Below are 21409 nucleotides of genomic sequence, written 5' to 3'. Positions count from 1 at the left end.
TGTTCACATCTACATCAGGGAATAAAGCTGCCATTAAACAAACTGCAACCTCTTTGTTTTATCAAAGAAGACAAAACACTTCCACATCATCTAGCAATATCACAGAACTGAGGGCAGTGCCATTTATCAGGAGCTTTGAGTTTCGAAGGCAGCGTGCAGAAGACATAGAACATTATGGAATATTATGGGACTGGAAAAAGGAAGATGATCTAACTGAGAACAGAGAGCAAGCTCAAGAGAGCACATGCGAGAAATTTACTCTTCCATGATTTATGGTCACAAGTATGTATCATTATGCACAGAAAAAAAGCTGTACTTCGAGGACTGAAATAAACTTCAGCTATAAAAAACAACAACACTGAAAGGTATTTGCTGAATACGTGCCTTTGAAGAGGATGCTTATATTTGCTTCAGTTGTACTGTTAATTAATTCAGGTAATGCCTCAGACATACCATGAGCATTCTATAGACAACAACAAAATCAGATATTGAACTTCTATAGCAGCTAAGGAAATATATCAATATGGAGCAGGCATAATACATTCTCACAGTCATTATGTAAGAACAGGGAAGAACGGACAACTAACGCTCTAGAGTGCTAGAGATTGAGCTTGCTTACTTGTAATTCATAGCCAGGATCACATTTATAAAGAACCACGTCTTTATAATTGAATTTGGTGCCAACCACAAATCCGTGCTCTGGAGATTCTGGGGTCCCACATGACACAGGAACGCAGATGTCATCGGAAAACACTGGCACCCAAACACCACTCTCCTGAAAAATAATTGTGATAAAAAGTGTGAATGCATCAGTCCATATGCTAAATTCGTATCTAAATGAAAAAGTTAGGAAAATTGTAGCAGAAACATCCAATAGCTGTGGGCATACTGATGTAGTTAATGTAATACTATCTGTGAAATCTTTAAAGAAACTCAGTAATACAAGTAAACGTCAACAAAAACTGGAGCTCAGCTGTGAAAGGAATGCCCAGCATTGAAAGACAGAAGGAACAAAATATAAAAGGGGAAATAGAAACCTGAAAAGCAAGTTCACTTATACAAGGTCATCTAATAGTTCAGGAACCCATCAGGAGCGGAATGAAACTGCAGGTGCTCAGTTCCATGTTTTCTGTACTTTTCTCTTGGCTGAAAGTCTCATACTATGACTAAGTGCTTCAGCTGCCTGCCCAGGTCCTAAAGGAGATCTAATACCTGAACAGACAAGCATCAAACACAATTACTCTTACTCTGACAAATCTTTGTAAGAGCGAAGAGGAGACCCTTTGCTTACAAAAAGTACTAATCCGGTAAAAATGATTCATGATTTACTCTCCTAAATGTGACAAAAGGAATGCTTTTCTGAAGGACAGCATTAGTTATTGACAGAAGAAGCTATTAATTTCCAGTTCTGAAAGTCTGTTATGTGTTTACGGGTGAACAAGAAGGCATATATATTATATTTTGCAGGACATGCTTTGCATTTTTTTTGTTGTGTGCAATAAAGAGCCAAAAGCTAATGAGTGTAAGAGGACGACTCTTGAATTCAACAGAGCCTGCAAAATAAAACAGTGCAGATAATACTATACCTTGCATGTAGATGTGCTCGCTCCCACCAGAGTATAGCCTTCTACACATGACAAAGTGATGTTTGCATTCACAGTGAAGTTGTCCCCAAGTACTATTACATGGGTGATGTTTCCTGGGAGTGGACACTTTCTGGGGCAACAGGAAATACTTTGAGGAGACCACTGTCCATCTTCCTGACAAGTGCATACATCCACCTCTGTCACCATTGTGTAGCCTTCCAGGCATCTGCAACAGAGCATTAACACCTGACCACAGGGAAACAGCTAGGGACAAACTGATCCACGAGTTACAAAGACATTTTTCAACATTATTTGTTCGTAAGCACACCTGGTGACTTTTCTTTTATTTCAAAGGAACCTTGCAAGAAGCATGCCTAGAATGAGTTTATTCTGTTGCAAGAGTTGGAAGTTTCAGACTTCATCTCCAGGTGCTTCATGTTGCTGAAGCACCACTGGGGGAAGTGAGTTGGTAGCTTTAGTGCTTAGACAATACCAAATGCCTTGGTGCAGTCCCTGCCCTTCCCTTTGTGAGGAGGGCTTTTGGTTAAGTAAACTGCGAGTGCCAAATGCTACTGCAGCTTCTTGATTCCCAATTGCTGGATATCCCATTTGCAACTAACAATTCTAAAGACAATCTCATTTTCTTCCAAAAGTAAACCAAGCCTTAGGCTGACCACAGATTGCTTGCTTAGAAGTTTCAGCCTGATTTGCTCTGTGCCATGCAGTGCTTCACCAAGATCAACTCAACTGGCTTGCAGGGTATGGCCAGCAGTGGGTTTAGTTGTAGGTTGGCAGACCCCCTTCATCTTGTTAAAGATGCACAGGAATGTCTGATTCTGTTAAACCCATCCACATGCAATCTCACAGTTCTGTCCCCTACTGTTTATTATTTTTACTGCCAAAAATCTCCCGTTCTGCCCAGGAAGTCCTCACCTTGGAGAAAAGGATCTCCAGTGTGCACCATCCAAGAAACCAGCAGAAACCCATTTTTCTTGTTTATGACAAAGGAGTAACTGCATCAATAGCACCTGTCGACAGTGCAATGCTGTGGTACAGAAAATGGGACTTCAGGAGACCAGCCCTTCTGTGTTACATTAGGTAGCAGAAGCAGGAAGAAGAGGTAAATGGCATGCCAAAAGGGATAAAAAAAATAAAAATGCCCTACAGAGCAGAGTGTCAGAGGAGGAGAGGAGGAAAGCAAAAAGGAAAAGGAAACCAAGGTGGTGGAGGAGTGCGGCCCAACATGCTGAAATACCTTGCTGGAGTTTTATCAGTGGTCCAAATAAAATTTTTTATGGGCATGGGAATGTGGGCTTTGTCTCTCTACGCATATGATAAGGCATAACTTTTCTTCCAGGTCTTCTCAAAAGGGTGCATAAACTTCCCATCTTCATTGCTTAAGAGACTCTACGGAAACAGAGTGGCAGCAGTGTTCCTACCTGTACTGGACCTTGCTCCCATAGGTATGAGTGTTCCCGAGAACCTCTGCGTTGGGGACAGAAGGTGGTGGGCCACAGCTCAGCAGCTCACAGCTTGGGTACGGCTTCTTCCAGACACCTGTCTCCACACAAGTCAGCTCTGGGCTCCCCCGCATGACAAAACCTGTCAAGCAGGTGTATACGATGGTGTTCTCATCTGCAGAGCTGCTCCCATTGATAAACGTGTTGGGAATGACGGGTGGGGAGCCGCAGGAAATCTGCCCACAACGAGGAAACCCAGAGCTCCACCTGCCAGCTGCCTCACAGGTGATTCTGGAAGGCCCTAGCAGTTTAAAGCCCTCCAGGCATTGAAACTGGGCGCTCTTCCCACAGCTGAAATCTTCACCAAGGACAACCCCGTTCTGGATCTGTGGTGCAGGACACTCACAGGGAAGGCAGGATGGAAGGCTACCACTCCAGGAACCATTGGACAAACATTGCCGTGAAGGATTACCATGCAGCTCATAGCCAGGAAAGCATACATACTGGGCAAATTCCCCGTAGGTGAAGTCTGAGCCATTCAGAAAGCCGTGGGAGATGTCTTCAGGAGGCCCACAAATGACTGGCTCACAGCGTGGAGCTTCTGAATCCCAGGTACCATCACTCTGACAGGTAAGCGTGGACGCCCCTTGCAGGTTATATCCTTCGTTGCAGTCATACTGCACTTCCTTCCTAAAGCCAAAATCTGAGCCAATAATTCTCCCATTGGCAAGAGGCAGAGGCATGGGGCAGGTCACAGCTTTGCAAACTGGAGCAATTCCACTCCAGCTCCCATTTGCAAGGCAGACTCTACTCCTGTCCCCATCTAACAGGAAACCTTCGTTGCAGCTATACTCGGCATGCCTCTGGAATGTGTACTCCTCCCCAGATACTTGACCATTCTCCAAAACTGGCGGCGGGCTGCAGGAAACGGGGATGCAAATTGGTTCACCGCCATCCCATTTCTGGTTCTCTTGGCACCTCCTCTCTGCGGGGCCAATTAACTGGTAGCCAGGATCGCACTCATAGTAGACAACACTCCCATACGTGTAGTTTTCCCCCCTTATGCTCCCGTTCATCAGCTGGGCGGGTGAGCTGCATGTTACTGCTTTGCAGTACGGAGCACTGTTGCTCCACTGCCGATTTGGCAAGCACAGCCGTGTGTCCGAGCCAACAAGTGTAAACCCTGGCTTACAGGTGTACTGCACCACGCTGCCCAGCGTGTTCTCCGTGAAATATAAAACTCCATTCTCCGGAGGCGACGGCATTGTGCACTCTATGGAAACACAGGAGGGGGCAGAGCCATTCCAGACCCCATCTTCTTGGCAAGCTAGAATGGGGTTTCCCAAGAGCTCATAGCCAGAGTAACACGAGTATAAAATGATAGTTCCAAACAAGAAAGTGGTCAGCTGCATTGCACCGTTCTCCTTTGAAGAGCTTCTGAAGTCCTTTGGATTGCCAGCCAGCAGCATGTGTGAAAGGGAGGGACTCTCTGTAACGCCCTCCTGGTCTGAGCGCCTTTCCCCGTGCCTCACCTGCACGTACTCCCCAAAATCAATGTGAGGAGGTAGGCCACAGTCGGTGGGGAGGCAAGATGGAGTGGAGCTAGACCAGCCTGATTCTTCACACGTCTGCATGGCAAGGCCAGAGAGCTGGAAGCCAGGCACGCAGCTGTAAATGACCATGGCCCCGTAGCTGTAATCTGCACCCTCCACAAAGCCATTCTCGATAGGCTGAGGGGGCTGGCAACTTATGGCTTTGCAGGAGGGAACATCTGTGCTCCACTCTCCTGTCTCCAGGCAGCTCAGCGTTTCCTCCCCTTGGAGCTGGAAGCCTCTGTCACAGGAATACCTAACAGTCTGCCCATAGTGGAAGTTCGTGAACGAGTATTTGCCATTGAGGATCTTCTTAGGCCGTGGGCATTCAATGGGTTTGCAAGCTGGCCTTCCTCCAAGCCACCGCCCATCTTCTCCACAGAGGATAGTTGTGTTCCCCATCAGTTCAAAGCCCGGTTTACAAGTATAGAGGGCTGTGCTGAGGAAGGTGAGGCCCTGCACATCGACAATGCCATTTTGAATTTCTTCTGGCTGGGGGCACTCCACAGGAATACATTCTGGCAAAGGCAAGCTCCACGAGCCATCAGCCTGGCATCTGATAGTAGATTCACCCTTCAGTAAAAACCCATCCACACAGATGTACTTCACAGTGCTACCAAAAAGAAGGGATGAAGTCAAGGGGTCACTGAAGGGGATGTATGGAGGTGCAGGACACTGTACGACCTTGCAGAAGGGAAAGGAATCATTCCACTGTTGAGAGGGCAAGCATTTCAGTACAGGGGAGCCATGCAAAACATAACCCTCTTTGCAGGAGAACTGCACGACACCAACTTGGTTAGTCACCTCCCTCAAGACTAGCTGGTTTTCTGCCAAGGGTGGTTCTGGACATTTGGTTGGCACACACTTTGGGCTTTGCTTTTTGTTCCATTTCCCAGACTTCTGACACGTCCAAGACACATCTCCAATCAGCTCATAGCCTTCATCACAGAAAAACTCGACTTTGGAGCCCAAATCAAAGGTTTCTCCTTTGGAGTAGCCATGCTGGATGGGTGGTGGCTTTCCACAGCTGAGGGGAACGCAGCGAGGAGGTGATTCACTGTACCACTGCCGATTGGCTTGGCAGATAAAGAGTGAGCTCCCAACCAGGTGGTAGCCAGACTTGCACTGATAATTGGCCTGGTTCTCAAAGAAGCGCCCAGTTGTTTCCTGTAAAACAGATGAGACACAGACATATCTGAAATGAAGATGCATGACTGGCACACAGGGAGAACGATAGCATTACTTTTGTTTTCTCAGTCTAGATTATAGCTGGATCCCAGGCAGCGGTCAAGGCTATCTGCAAAGAAACAAGTGTAAGTAACAGACACTTGCCTCAAATACTGCACTCTGTTGTCAGGGAATCTGACCACAACATCAAAAGAAAAGAGAAAATTCAAGGCTTAAAAGGCAAATCTAGAAAGTATTTCCTCCTGCTTTCTCCCTCCCTGACCTGTAAGGTTAAAAGTTATGTAGACAGGAAGACAGCAAAGAAACGTATTGGGAGAAGCTGCTAGGAAACTATTACCCTATTGCTGCTCAGGTTCCTTAGCTTACATGTGTATTCAGCGCTGGAGCCTTCAGGTGTACTACTGCTAGGAGGCTTTTATAAGTGCCACATGTGCAGTTGGAGGGTCCTGGTCCTGAGCAGGCAGCAGAGAAGCTCCTCAAAGTTGCAGCCTGAGCTCTGCAACTGGTTACTCAACACAGACTGAGTAGTTTTACAGCTTTGGGCCGCCACAAGGCGATCTTTAATTTTAGGCATTGTTGCAATGTAATTTGACAGTAAAAAGGACAAGTTCTGACCTCAGTAAATAGATGTTCTTGCATCCAAAGCAGAGAAATTATCCCAAAGTGATGTACCTATTTCAAATTTGAATATTTTTCACAGCAGTAAAAAGAGCAAGGCCTGTGAACTGGCAATAGTACTTCATACATCTCCAAATGGCTCTTGGAAAGCCACCCAAGAAGTGAACAAGTGAAGAGTGAGGTATCAAGGAAATCAATTGATTGTAATACTGTGCCCTGAGTTTCCTACCTGAAAACCCATTTTATGATAGGAAATACCATGGAAGTGTCTGTGTTTTTTTAAACATGATTCTTCTACAAATCCACCCATTTTCCCTCTGCTTATTTGTTCCATTCAGTCACATCTTTCCACAATTTTAACAGCAAAGCAAAAAAGAAGAGAAAAAAAACACAACACAGTATCAATTACAAAGACATTCAGTTTGCTATGATTCCAGGCAGATGAGAGAACTCATTTTATACCTTAATAAAGCCATTCTCAAGCTGGGGTGGTTCTCCACAGGACACTGGGTGGCATGTGGGCAAATTGCCACTCCAGTTGCCGGTGGCCTCACAGGTCCGCTTCTTCTCCCCCTTGATGTAAAAGCCCTTGTTGCAGCTGTAAGCCACCACTGCTCCGAAGCTGTAGTTGGCCCCACTGGCATAGCCATTGGCAATGTGGGGAGGTTCTCCACAGCGAACTGGGATGCACTGGATGCTCAATGGAGAAGGGTTCCAGAGACCCCCTCGAAGGCACTCAATTTTGGCTGAAGTGTTCAGGACGAAGCCTTCCATGCACTTGAAGCTCACGATGGAGCCCGCTGCGAACCTGGCTTTGCTGACCGACTCCAGGATGCTGTATGAGACAGTGGATGGCTTTTCACAGAAATCAGCTATGCAGTGGGGCATCGTCTTGCCCTCGGGAGGCACCCACTTCCCTTCTGCGTTGCAAAGCAGCTGAGAGTTATCGGCCAGGCTGTAGCCGTCCGAGCAGAAGTAATAAGCGGTATCACCAAAGAGGCGGTGGGCTCTCTGCGGCGATGCATTTTCCACATGGGGTGGTTCATCACAGGATACTGCCAGGCACTGCTGGTGGTTCACGCTCCACTCACCACTGGCTAAGCACTCTATGGTTGCAGGGCCATCTAATGTGTAACTGTGGATAAGAAAACCACACAGGGAGTCAAAAAAACAAGTACTGTCAAATGTACAGTTTCCTGAAGCTCCTGCAGAACAAGTTTGCTAGCACCCTAGAAGATAAACAAATAGGATCCTTTACAACAGCTATTTCAGACATAAAATCCCGAAACGAATGTGTCCACAGGTGAGGTATGGAGAACCTCATAAGGGAGAACTCAGAAGGCCTTGAGCATAATGCTCTTCTCTGGTCTGTCCATCTGATTACCATTTCTGAACTTCCCTTTTGATTGAAATTTCACTATTACAACAAACGTAGTATTGTGCTGCGGTAGTCTGTCCACCCCTCAAAGAAGCTATCCCACTCAGAAAGTATTCCCCTCTAGCAGAACTGAAGGGAGGAGGAAGAGATGAAAAGCCCGTAAAAGTCTTTTGGGTTCCTGTTGTCAGCTGTATCGATCTATTTTCACACTTCCAAATGATAAGAATCTCCTTGGCGAGTTACCTAGAAATGCTGTTGCCAATAATGCACATAGCAATTTTGTAACAACTTCCTAAAAAAACACTGTAGAAACTGATATAAAGGCGAATATTTTTAGTCCTGATTTAAAAAACATATAATATTTTACAATGAAGTTCCACTGTGTGATTACTCTAAATGCAGTTATATTTCTTTACTCTGTCTCTGGGATGCAGTGACAGGCATTATTCCCTGCTGCTCATCAACTAATTTAAATTCATGCACCTTAAACATGCGATTTGTTATCTTTGACCATCTTTTGTTCAGTTTTAAATTTTCTGTAGTGTCTCTTACATAAAGCAAAGAAACAATATCTATTCCAAAGGTCCCAGTAACTCCAGCTGCAGGCTGGGAACTGGTTCAGATTTTGATGGCAACTTCTGTAAAAGTGTTTTGTCTTGTCTGCAGGATACGTTTTCAGAGCCTTGTGACTGGATTCCAGAGAAATAGCATATTATGTATCAACCCTTAATATTATCCACTCTATCAATTGTCACACAGACAGCAGTGACCCTCTTTAAATGCTGATATCCTATCCTATTTTAAAATACGTGCACAGGAAAAAGATGCAGCTTTTTGAATCTTAATACAGTCAAGAAAACAGACTAAGGAGGATTTATTTCAACGATGTTTCAAATAATATTGCAAAACTAGTTTACAAGAAAAAATGCTGTTGCCTAATCCATCTTTTTCATCAAGAATCACAAAATCCTCCAGTCACTTACAGCCTGACCTTGCAAAAGCTTTTCCTATGTACTCTGGCTTTTGGACAAAACAGTTTCAAGAAATTCAATGCAACTGCTTACAGGCTGTAAAGATACATGTGCAAAGGTTCTTCCAGTATCAGAGGCCAGCATTACACTCACGCTAGACCATCAAAGGGGAGCCATATCTTTGATAAAATTGGGTCTGGACTAGTCCAAGAGACTGATTTATCACGCCCTCCGACTCCTCTCCATTCTTCTCTTCTACGGACTATTCAGCTGATGTGGAGCTGACCACCTTAGGAAATGCCTTGGTGTCCCATACTAACAATCCAGCCCACAAAACGTCTCCTTCACGTTTAATTTCCAGACAGTCAAGACAGGAGAAGTGAAAATGAATTCATGAGCAGTTATGAAGTCATGAGGCAACAGAGCACACAGCTTTGCCAGTAAGCCTGGGTGGACTGCACCAGTTTTACTTGTCCCATGTATTAATCCAGTAGCAAGAATATACATACCCTTCCTTACATGTGTAAGAGACCGTGCTTCCGAATGTAAAGTTATTTCCATTTATGATCGCATCTTTGATGGCAGGAGGGGACCCACAAGAGACAATGCTGCAAGCTGGCGGTGTGCTGTTCCAGTTCCCTGAAGACGCACAGACAAGTACAGAGGGTCCCTGAAGGCTGAGACACAAAGATCATTATTAAGACTGCTGTTTCAGGCTGGCTGAGAAACAGAGAGAGCAAGAGGTGCTTTGCTCCTCGCTGATTTCCTGGCCTCAGTGAAGCCAAAGCAAGTCTGACTTCAGCAGAGGCCAGAATCTCCAATGCATGAAAACACACTGTTGATGCTCTCAAAAAAGCTGTTTTTCAGATATTTTGAGGAGAAAGCTGGTGGAATTCTTGTGGGGCCTCAGTGCACTGTGCAGACACACTTATTTACTTCTGCTGTAACTTTGTCCATTTTTGAGCTACAAAAGCTTAAAAATTCACCACCAACACCATGCCTATCTTGAGGGTTGCAACCAGGCTTAAGTCTGAGTCCCGATTCACTCATGGACTTAAACACTTAACTGCAGCCTAATAAAAATGTGTTTCTGATACATTTGCTTACAAATGTAAAACAGAATAAAAGCCTAAAACAAGTAACTACTGCAGACCTTTAAAGGAGTAAAGGGGGAAATTCCAAAAGATTCTTTCACCAAAGGCATTGTAAAACAATACTAAAAATAATACTGCCTATGCTCCAAAGCTAATTAGGTGAATGATAATCTTTAAGGACAAATGAGAGCTTCAAAAATGATGAGAACTGATTTACAAATATTCAGAATATGTGTTAAGAGTTTAATGGTAAAAATGAAAACGTTTTTTATACATACATATATATATATATATATATATATATATACACATGCATGGAAGATATTGAATGGTCTTCCTGAATTGCTCCAATTTTGTATGGAAAACAGGAATTACTTCCAAGATATAAAGAAGTTTTTTTTAAATTTTCTTTTAGTATTCTATCTTTCCGAGCAATCATCCCAGCCTTGTCTTTTTCAGATGTAAGTTAGATCTTTCAGAATTTTTTTTTTAAATGCAAAAGCATGCTGCCTGCATTTGACTCAGGAATGTTTCTGCATTTACCTGTATCCATTGTCACAGGTGTATGACACAGAGGAAAGGTAGGTTGTGCCATTAAGTGTGTATTTTCCATTGCTGATGTTCTGTGGGCTAGGACACGTCACCATTTCACAGGAGGGGGGAGGAAGATTCCAAACACCACTAGCAAGGCAGACAATTTCCTTTTCACCCACTAAGCGGTACCCATCATTGCATCTGTGTGAGAAGAAAGTAAGTGTTATCAAATACAGAGCCTTTTATGCACAACCTCATTGGCCACCCCTTTCACACCCCTTTATCCACACCCTCATATCATCGTTTTCTCTGTAGGGCAGAGAATTAGCACAGAGAATTAGCACAGTAAACATTCAGCTTTGCTAGTGAACAGCCACAACTATAAATAAATGTCTTTCCATTACTTTAATCCCATCTTCCTCCTCCCTGTTTATTTCAACCACTCTCTGAATTTAGATAAACTCTCATTTGTTGCTGGATGCTCAGTCATTAATAAAGCTCAGTCATTAATAAATAATATACGGAATTCGTACCTGTATATCACCTTACTGCGGTATGTAAAATTTGAGCCCCAAATGACACCGTTCTCTGGAATAACTGGGCCTCCACAGGATATAGCTGTAAAAAGACAGGATCACAGGAGAGGTTGATACAATACAAATCAAAAATAACAACGTCAGGATTTTCTTTGTTTTTACTAAATAGGCTTGAAGAGATCTAAAGCTCTTGAAAACAGTGGGTTCTTGGCTAAGCTATAACTGACATGTAGGGCTCTTTATTTGTCTTCATCTTGTGGAGAAATTTGACTAACTGGAAACTGGCAGTTGGAAATGTTCCAAAACCCACACGCTTTAGCATCAAGAGGACTCCATCTCTATCTCTTCCTATGGAAAAAATCCTTTTCATTTGTTCTTTGTAACCTCTTCCTTTTACCCTGTTGTTTCACCTCATTAGCTCTGTTTCTCTAAAACTATTTCCACAATTATGCCATGTATATGTATGTGCTGTAGTCTGTCCTCCCTGGATGCTTTTTATCCACTGAAATACTGTTAATGATCTTTAAGACATTAAGTTTCCACAAGCTCCTTGAAAACAAGAGGCTGCTTGGTGAAGAAAGACAGTTTTAAAGTTTACATTAAGAGAAAGACATGAATCTACACCTTTGTCATTTCAGAGAATCTGTATAAGAGTGCCACCATGAACATGACAACCGTCAGAAAAGCTTCAGCTGGTGCTTATATCTTTAAAGACAAAAGAGACTTCAGCCTTGAGGCCCAAGACTGTTGGTACAAGGTTGCATTAGCTGTCAAGGTCTCTGAAGTCTCTCAACTCTCTGGTCTCTTCCCCTTCCAACTCTACCACAAAATGCATGTTACAATCAGCATTCTCCCCAGCAACTACACCTTCACAATATGGTATTGGGTGGCTCCACTGTCCAGACTCCATGCATGTAAGTTTTGTCACTCCTGTCAGCTGAAACCCTTCTTCACAGGAAAACGTTACTTCACTGCCAACACTGTAAATGTCCCCGTACAAACGTCCATTTGCTGGATTTCCTGGATTACGGCACTTCACCGGCTCTGAGAAAGAAGAGAGAAAACTCTTAATAACATCACTAAGTACCAGGTTTCATGAACAAGTTGCAGGACATATCCTTGGGAATCTTCTGAAAGTAGGAAAGACAAACGTGGAAAATACCCACAAGTAATTTACAGGCTTGCCAGCTTTTCCCTGTCATGTATGTAAGTGACAGAAACTGAAGACTCTTGCAAGTAAACTAATCGTGATACAGCCCTTTCTAACTGAGTTTGCATTCACAGTATGAGCACTGTGGCTGCTTGCATTCATTGTCAGAAACAAATACATCTTGCAGCCATTTTTCCCCCTGCGAGAGAAAGCCCAGCCCAGCATGTCCAGCCCTCAACTTGAAATCAGCTCAGACACCTTTTATGCCAACCTATGCCAACATCTTGCAGTGCTGACACAAAGCCACCTTGCTTAATATTTCCAGCCTGATTCAGGCTAAATTGATTTGGATATGAGAACATGCTTGCTCTTGTACCTCCCTCCTTTTAATTACTGGCAACAGTAATTTGAATAATTATAAATTATTCAGTTATTGAAATAATTGAAGTCAGTCTTCTTCACAACAGAAGACAGGATACTAGCCCATATAGACTCTTGGAAGTCTAGCCTGATGTTTTTCTTTCTCATACCTGTACATTTTTTACCATCTCCTTTGTAAGGAGGGATGCAAGTGCAAACATAGGATCCATTTGTGTTAAGACAAGATGCGTGCTCGTCACAGTCTGATCCAACAGCACATTCATCAACATCTACAAAAAAGAAACATAATAAAGATGTTTCTAGGGTGGTGATTGTGATATGCATCTGCTTCAAACATCTGTCTCACTAACAGGAATCAGTTTAAATAGTATAATGAAAAATCACTCAATCGCAGTTTTGATGTACTAGTAATAATATTTAATCGTTAAATTAATGTTTACATTTCCAGTTAATTAACTATAAAATATTATAAAAGTGAGAAAACAGGAGACAAATCCCCATTAACCTTCAGTCAATACTTCCACACAAAGTACCTTATTTCCAGGTAGGGAACTCATGTGAAGACATTGTAACTCGTGTTATTGTCTACCAGTTTTGACAGACACTAATAGGCAGTTTTTGACAGATACTAATTGAATGACTTTGCATTAAATACTTACTTGGAAAATCCTCTACACCTCAAACTTCCCAACTGCTTAGCCAATACAGGAAACATTTTGAACATAAAATACAAGCAAAGCCCCATCTTTGCTACAGAGAATTACACTAGATTAGAAAAGAGAAGAACCCGCAGTTGCCAGAAAAAAGTTAAGATTAGTTCAAAGCATATCAGCTATTATAATAATTATCTATTTATATGATAACAATGCCTAGAAATGTCAACTAATGATTTATGCTCCAAGTCACTTGGTACTGTACAGCTAAAAATATTGCTGGCTCCAGATTATTTCATATCAGCTTTCAAATCCTGACTGAGCAGAAGTGTTCTTGGTATGTAAACAATGAGTAATAAATTGCAAGGATCAATTTCAAAATATCTCATTGAAAAATGCTGGCATCAGGGATTATTCCCCATATAAATCAGACTGTTAAGAGAGAGAACAATTCTTCATTTCTAAGCCCAGCTAAAGGACAGCTGTTGAACTAGGTGCTATACAAACACATAGCTGGAGTTCTTTGCCTACTTCCAGGCAAAAAAAAAAAAAAAAGCAACTGACTTAAAAAAGCAACAAGATCTTCTGAATTGGTGTGCTCATTCCTCACTGCTGAATGAGTCTGGCCAGCATGAAAGAACCTGACAACGCTCTGAAAAGAAAGGGAGTTTCTCTCTGACATGCAGGATAAAAATGGCTCCTTTAAATCAAAACAGTTGCCAATTATGCAAGTATCAAGAGAATGCAAAGTGCTACCACAGCAGAAATGGAATGACTGTTCCTCAGTAATGTCGTGTAAAGGGAAGGCAAGGCAGAGTGGAAGGACACTATGAATCAGATTTGTAACAGCAAAAGGAATGCCCTAGAGTTGTATCATGCTTTGTTAGCACCTGTCTGAAGTGTGAATAAAAAAGGTAAAGTATGGGCCAGGGTTTTCATTTCGTTTATTTATTTTTTTCTTTTTCTTTTTTTTTTCAATTTTCCATGTCTATTCTGCTTTATCAGAGAGAAGACAAGCTAGAAGGTGGGGCACAGGGCACTTCCTTCCCAAATTACTCTCTATACTGCACAGATGCTGAACTAGACGGACAGCCTTGCAGCATTTGTTTTGTGCCTGCTCATGTTTAGACCTTTGTATAAAGTGCAAAGATGAACAGCAAAGAAAGGAACAACAGTCTGGATGGTCTGCTTGGAGGTTCTGGAGGAGTCTTGATGGACAAGATTCTACAAAACAAGATGGATCCTACTCCAAAGTGAATTTTGGCAGAACTAAGAGGCTTTTCATTTTGCTTTTGCTCATCTTGACTGAAAAAAAAAATATTCTGTACCTACATGTTTAGGAAAAACAACCAGTCACATCAAACATAAAGGCCTTGCCAGGTTATTCACGCAATTCACCCGTTAAGCATGACCAAGAGAGAAGTAACCTGAGTACAGCTAGCTAGGGGATTCCAGCAGGGATCTGCTGGAGACATGGCCCTACCACCAGCCCTCTGTATGCAGTACCATGCTAGTCTCACCTTTCCCTTCCTGTGGCTGCATCTGGTACATCAGGTCCAGCTGACCAGGAAGTAAGTTATGGTAAAATTATGGTAAATTACGGTAAATTATGTGAACTGTGCCCGTAACTGCACTCCCAGCCTTCTCAAGGCTGCAGCTGCTTGCTGACAGGTATACTGAAGTGCAGGGAAATGCACAAGTTGGTAGCAGGGAATGCAAGGACTCCAGGGCTAAATGAACCTGGAAGGAGAGAGGCTGGGAGTGCATTGCAGGCTTATTAGGTAGGAAGCACAGGATTTGGGTCTTACAAGGGGACTGACAGAGAAAGGTGCCAGACTGGAGTCCTGTTTTGACACAGTGCTGAGCACAGGATTTCAGGAATATGAGTATTTTGGGGAGTAATTTCTGAGATTCTGGCTAGCTTTCACGATTTCAGAGTGAAATCCCACCCAAACCCAAGGGCACAGAAGTGCAAGATTGCCAGCCCATGCAGCCATATGGATGGCATGTCTCACCAAGGCAAGATGGTGAAATGCTGCTCCAGCTCCCATTGTCCTTGCAGAACATCTCGAAGTCGCCCAACAAATAGTAGCCATTGTTGCACTGATAGGTAATGGTACTGCCAGCAAAGAAGTCCTCAGCTGCATAACCCCCATTTTCTAAAGGTGGAGGCACTCCACAGCTGATTCCTGCAATGTGAGTGAAAAAAGGGCACAGGTCAACTTCAGAATAATTCCACACCAGAGCCACCACCAGAGAGATTTTCTATCCAACAATTGTGGAAGCCCATCCACAAGCAGGCCCCAATTTTTTCTGAGATAGCTAATTGATTCCTGGTTGAGTGGAGGGCCTTCATTTTTTCTCTGACAGAAACTGAGCAGGACTCTCCAGCTCCTGCTGCTCTGCAAGTTCTGGAAAAGCCATCTGTGACTAACATCTGAGCAGACACCTTTCAGTCCCAAGACACTTCCCCTGATAATCTATGATCCTAGTGAGTGTTAAGGAGAAAGAAAAACTAAGTTCGCATGGAGGTTCCTAGTGTCTCCCTTCACTGGAAAACAATCTGAGTGTTACTGTGTTTGAGCACTGCAAACCTAGCTATGATGGTGAGATGGGAACTGACTTCACAACCCTTGGCATCACTCTGCCTTTGACTACAGTACGTGATCCCTGCTGATCCCAGCTGTGCCAGCAGAAGGTGTCACTGTACCTGGCTGCTGGAGGCTGCTACTTATTCTAGCAGAGCTGCTTATATCTCCATTTCAACCAAGACGACGTGTACTTGTTGCAGTGGTTACATAACCCATTGGAAGCCAAGTACTTGATGCAGAGGGATAGAACAGAAGAGCCAGGCTGTCTGGGGATGTGGACCTGTGGATTTGGGGGTGTGTGGTAGCAGAAGGAGGAACAGGATCCTGGTGGGTGAAGGCAACGATTACAAGGAGCTGGCTACAATCAGTAGAAGAATCTTTTCTGACTAGGCCTGTACCACACTGTCCACTATAGATTTTGTGGTTCTTTCTGCAGGAAATAGCTATCTTCATCCTGCTTTCGTTAATCAGGTACTCAGGGAGCAGGCTGAGAAAGGTGAGCCGGGTCCTCATTTACTCACCATTCTTGTGGCAGGTCTGTTCTAAGCTCTGTGCTCAATGGGGAAAACTGCCTGGCCCAATACAGAGCCAGGATGACAACACTAACAGGGTTCTGGTGCCTTGTCATTGGTAACACACCAAGAAAAAGCAAAGCTGTCTCTGCCAGAGAAGTTATGCTCTAGTGAAAAGGGCTTGCTTATATCTGCAATACCTACTTCTGCAGTTAACTTATGGTTCTGCTGAAATGAGAAATACAGTCAGCTCTACCATATGCAACTACAGTCACATGTACAGTCATAGAAGAGGAGAACACAGAAAGGAGGCGACAGGACTAGGAAAGCAGGAAACAAAGAAACTTGGCAACCTAAATGTACGCAGCAGAAATCTTAGCAGAATGTATTAGAGGAAATCTTGTAAGTGCTGGAGTACCTCTAAGCGCTGGCAGAAATACCTGTCGCCTTTTAAGAAACTACTCTATAACACACTAATGCAAGAGCTTTTATTTCAAACCAGACATTCTCAGTGATACTTAAAACTCAGATACTCTAGCATTTCCCGTGCTTCTTCCACATTCCTGGTGCCACAGGGGAGGCAAGCACAGATAATCAGTTTGCTGATCCAAATGGACTCATTTCTGCCACAAGCATTAGAAGCTGACAGAAAAGTTGGCAGAATCAGATGGCAGTAGGCTCAGTAAAAATTCAGTTTAGCTTTAAGCATGTTTGATGACATCATACCATACATATTGTATCATACATGTGATATCAAACAGATATCATCTGTAACATGGGTGGTTTCAACCATATCACAGCTGAAGGGATAAACAAGCCATGAACAGTCATAAGGTCCAAACAGAAATTCATGTTTCCTAACCCTGCCAGCCCACTGAAACAACTCACTTTCACAGCGTGGAAAAGGCCGTGTCCACTGTCCCATGTTAAGGCAGTGTTGAACAGAGTTTCCCACTATCTGGAAGCCTGGGTCACAGGAAAGGCTCACTTTTGACCCTGGCTTTAAATCAGATGAAGAGGCACGCAGATGTGGTATGGATCCTTGCAAAGATGGACAGTCTGTGGACAAAATACAGGCATACAGTAAGAGATGCAGCTATGTGTTGAAAGGAACACATTTGTTAATTGATCGTTGATCTTGTATAAGTTTATCCAGGAGGAAGTTTGGGGAAGTGTTATGCTAAGCTACATCCTACTTAGATGTAACCTTTCAAAATGTTTTGGTGTCATCAAAATGCAACATCAGGAAAGGAATCAGTAGGAAAAAAGGTGAGGAGGCAGCAGGTACTTTAATACTGTCCAATTATTTTTATAAGAAAAGACAAGAAAAACTTCCTTCTGACCAAACACCATCTTCACTCTTCCCCTATCTCAATTCAGGAAGTAATAAATCTTTGTCAGAGATTCCAATGAACTTTTGTTACAAAACCCTGGAATTTGAGGAATGAAGGACTGAATGTTCCAACTGTTAAGTTATCAAAATAATTTATTCAAGGTTAGTAGGGCAAAGGCTGCAAGCTAGCATATTTAACTTCAAGAAATAGTCTTACAAGATTGTTCAAATGAAAGGGGTTCTAGTAAATAAAGTTCTAACCAGCACAAAATATACTCTTGTAATCTATCTTCACTCTTCCAACAACTCCTGGAAGGAAATCTGGCCAGGCTAGTACATTTCCTTTCTGGAGATCTTCTGGACAGGATGTAGCCAGAGATTTTACCTATGGATTTAAAACAGATGGTTAAGCACTGATTAAAGAACGTGTAGGAAAAGAATATTAAAAAGGAATACCTTCCATGTCTGCATGCAACATGAGAACAAATTATTGAATGAGTGATGTTCTTCCCTCCTAGCACAAGAGGCCTTTGACTGCTTTGACTGCACTAATTGTAATTCTCTACTTATAAGCCAGCTAGATGGGAACAGGAATGCATGGAAGTAATAACTAATGGAATACTTGTCATACAAGCCAAGTATAAAACATGATTCTTGAAACACAACTGAGATTGTTAGTGTGAAAAAAAAGAAATGTATTTATGTCACAGAAAAAGGTACATATAAGGATGCAACCTGAAGAGGAAGCTTGATGTTCTAACAATTGTTGAAAAGGAGGCCATCTACTCTTATGTTCAGAGAGGCTTCTGCTATGTAAAAGCATTTCAAAACTTCTTATGAAAGTCGAGGGTTTTGAATTCACTGCAAATCCCTCTGCTCACTGTAACTCCAGGGGTAAAAAGGAAGCACAGTCCCAGAGGGTAACCAGGATTAAGGTGTGTTAGTGAGAATGGAATATTTTCTTCAACACCATGAAAAAAAAGGAAGAGCAAAAAGGAACAACTCAGTGGCCTGGGTGCATCTCACTAGAGCTTATCCATGAATACATGTAGTGCAGCTTCAGAGCACAGCTAGCTGGTTAAAACCCACGTGTGCCTGGCTCCTGGTGAACAACTGGGAAACTGCCTTTCCCAGTAGCCTTAATTGGCTTCTGTCCAGTCTCTGTTGGATGAAATGAACTACCAAAAGCAGTGTACTATACTGCCTTTGTCAGAAGGTAAGGTGTACCACGAACCTCAGACTGAGTTATTCTCACATCACTCCTCTCCTGAACTCCAGTCAGGCTGATCAGGGTTTAAAGACAACTTAGCTGAAGAAGGGAGTGATGTGCTCTGTTTATACAGAGGCTATTTCAAAGATCTCACTTCAACTGTCTGTGGTGATAGAAACAGTTACAACCAGGAGCTGCAAACAGTCTGTGAGGAATGTGAAGGGAAAATTTTCCAGTGTGGGTCAGGCAGGTAAGGAAACTGTCCCTTCAAAGCTGTATAGAAGAGAACGTAGAGCAGGAAGGGACCTCACAGTTCATTAAGACAAGAGGGAATCACCTCAAGTTGCGCCAGGGGAGGTTCAGTTTGGAAATGAGGAGAAATTTCTTCTCGGAAAGAGCAGTCTGGCATTGGGATGGCTTGCCCAGGGAGGTGGTGAAGTCACCGTCCCTGGGGGTGTTTTAGGAAAGGCTGGACGTGGTGCTTAGGGACATGGTTTAGTGGGTGATATTGGTGGTAGGGGGATGGTTGGACCAGATGATCTTGAAGGTCTTTTCCAACCTAATGATTCTATGATTTTATTCTATGTTTCCATGATTAAAGACAATTCATATTTTTACTGCTGTCTACTCACCAATGAAACAACCAATCTGTTGATTTAGCTGTAGAAAATAAATGGGCAAGTGGGTGAGCAGCTAAAGTATACAAAGATCTCACAGAGTGGACTTAGCCTTCCTGTGATTCACTGCACAGCATATTCTGTCACCCTACTTTCCTTTATGGCCAAGAACACGAAGGTAAGATTTAATGAGTAGTTCTAGCTGGCTAGTACAAAACTGATAATAGCAGAGATAATTATAGTGATTTACTATCCCAAGCATTAAAATGAATGAGGTAAAAACCTTGCTGCAAGCTTACTTGGCTCAGTTCCCTGTCAGCTCACACACCTGTCTTTTCAGATAAACACAAATACCACAAGTGACAGGCAGGATTTTCTTCCTCACCATAGCTGTACTGCATTTTGAAGCAAATGGGAATTTTACCTAGCCTGTCAATAGCATTAAACAGAGGTGAACAACAAGAAAGACTCAGAAACCCCCACTTAAACTCTTCATAAGTGTATCCTGTAAAATCATATGTAGGTTCATTATCTTCATAACTGCTGGTGCAAAAATCCCTAAAGATTTGGTTTGGCAATGCAACACATGATGACATCAAAGACTAAGAGTCAAGTATCAAAGTAGTAGTTGATTGCTGGGCAGTTATGAACCTAGCAGAAAGACAAGGTAGTAAATAAAAGGAAAGAACCAGAGAAGACAAAAGAAAAAGAAAGACAAAAGAAGACAACATAAAGAAACAGAGAAGACATTTGGATGCTGTAAACAAAGATTTTGCTTTGCTTCTTTTCTACTTCCTGCTCTTCTCATTATTTATTATTGAGCCCCTTCCCCCATGAAATGCCTCTGACTTTGAACTTGGTCTTTGATATTCAACTGTTACCAACAGATACACAATTTCTGACCTTTGGGACTGAAATACTAATGACCAGGAAGAGGTGATGGAGCACACTCTCATCAAATTTGCAAAAATCAAACGAGAGATAGTAGTCAGTATGCTCAAGGGCAGAGATGAATCCACAAGGACCTCTACAGGTTGGAGGTCTGGGCCAACGTGGACCTTGTGAAATTGAACAAGAACAAATGGGAAGGACAAAGACCCCCTCTGAATGTTGGGAAAAGCCTGGACAGGGAGCACCTCTGTGGAAAAGGCCCTAGGCATTCTGGCAGGCAGTGAGCTACGCATGGAGCAGCTGTGTGTCCTGGCAATAATGAGAACCAACAGCATAGTTGGCTATGTGAACACGATCACAGCCAGGAAGCCAAAGGAGGGATTATTCCCTCTCCTCAGCAATTATTAGACAAGATCTGGAGTACTGAATCACATCTTGGGCTCCTCAGTACAAGGAAGACATTGACAAGCTGGTGCAAATTCAGGGGAGGGCATCAAGAGCATGATAAGCTGGAACATTTGACCTGTGAGAAGAGGCTGTGTGATGAGGGCTGGCTCAGCCTGGGACAGAGAAGGTTTTGGGGTACCTAACAGCAGCTCCTGGAGAGGTATGGGGATGTAGACTTGTCAAAAAGTCTTGTCCTTTGTTCCACAGTTTTTTTAATTCTGTGTAGGTTTAGTTCCAAACCTGTATTTTTGGTACCTGAGTAGAAGCAGTCTAACATGCAGTTCTACTGATATTTGGACTTTTCCTGGGACTATACAGCTAACAGGTTTTTCATGGTGTCTAACGTGTTGACTGAAATCCTGATGCTTCCTCTCTGAATATTTACTGTGCCTTTCCACACGGCAGGATGAGGGAACTGAAACCAGTAAAACAGGCCCTGAGCTCTTTTCATCAGGTCTCTCCCTTTCCTATTAAGATTACGAGTTTTTGTGTATATCTTTAGTGTATTTCTCTTTCAAAGCCCCTTAACACAGAAAGGCTCAGTCAAAATAGTAAGTTACTTCAGTGTTGATTTTACCATACCTACTCTTAAAGTTACTCATTACGCTAAGCACATTATACTAAGAGAGAGCTTCATCTGGTCACCTCTGAATTCTGTGGGGACAGG

The 21409-nt window shown here is 42.9% G+C and overlaps 1 protein-coding gene across 2 annotated transcripts in view; it reads right to left on the bottom strand.

Moving 5' to 3' along the window:
- Nucleotides 1-21409, bottom strand: part of SVEP1 (sushi, von Willebrand factor type A, EGF and pentraxin domain containing 1) — a 126241-nt gene that overhangs the window by 22932 nt on the left and 81900 nt on the right. For both annotated transcript variants that reach the window (XM_068667827.1, XM_068667826.1), the window contains exons 29-40: nucleotides 17839-17962; nucleotides 17133-17303; nucleotides 15157-15330; nucleotides 12638-12757; nucleotides 11825-12001; nucleotides 10955-11039; nucleotides 10431-10622; nucleotides 9303-9470; nucleotides 6907-7579; nucleotides 3026-5805; nucleotides 1587-1812; nucleotides 620-775 (exon numbers count right to left, since the gene is read on the bottom strand). In XM_068667827.1, the coding sequence (XP_068523928.1) occupies nucleotides 620-775; nucleotides 1587-1812; nucleotides 3026-5805; nucleotides 6907-7579; nucleotides 9303-9470; nucleotides 10431-10622; nucleotides 10955-11039; nucleotides 11825-12001; nucleotides 12638-12757; nucleotides 15157-15330; nucleotides 17133-17303; nucleotides 17839-17962 (5046 nt within the window). The remainder of the gene's footprint in view (nucleotides 1-619; nucleotides 776-1586; nucleotides 1813-3025; nucleotides 5806-6906; nucleotides 7580-9302; nucleotides 9471-10430; nucleotides 10623-10954; nucleotides 11040-11824; nucleotides 12002-12637; nucleotides 12758-15156; nucleotides 15331-17132; nucleotides 17304-17838; nucleotides 17963-21409) is intronic.

This window comes from Anas acuta, chromosome Z, assembly GCF_963932015.1.
Source record: "Anas acuta chromosome Z, bAnaAcu1.1, whole genome shotgun sequence".
NCBI lineage: Eukaryota > Metazoa > Chordata > Aves > Anseriformes > Anatidae > Anas > Anas acuta.
The sequence above is the reverse complement of the archived record's forward strand: the minus strand, read 5'-3'. Positions and strand labels throughout refer to the sequence as shown.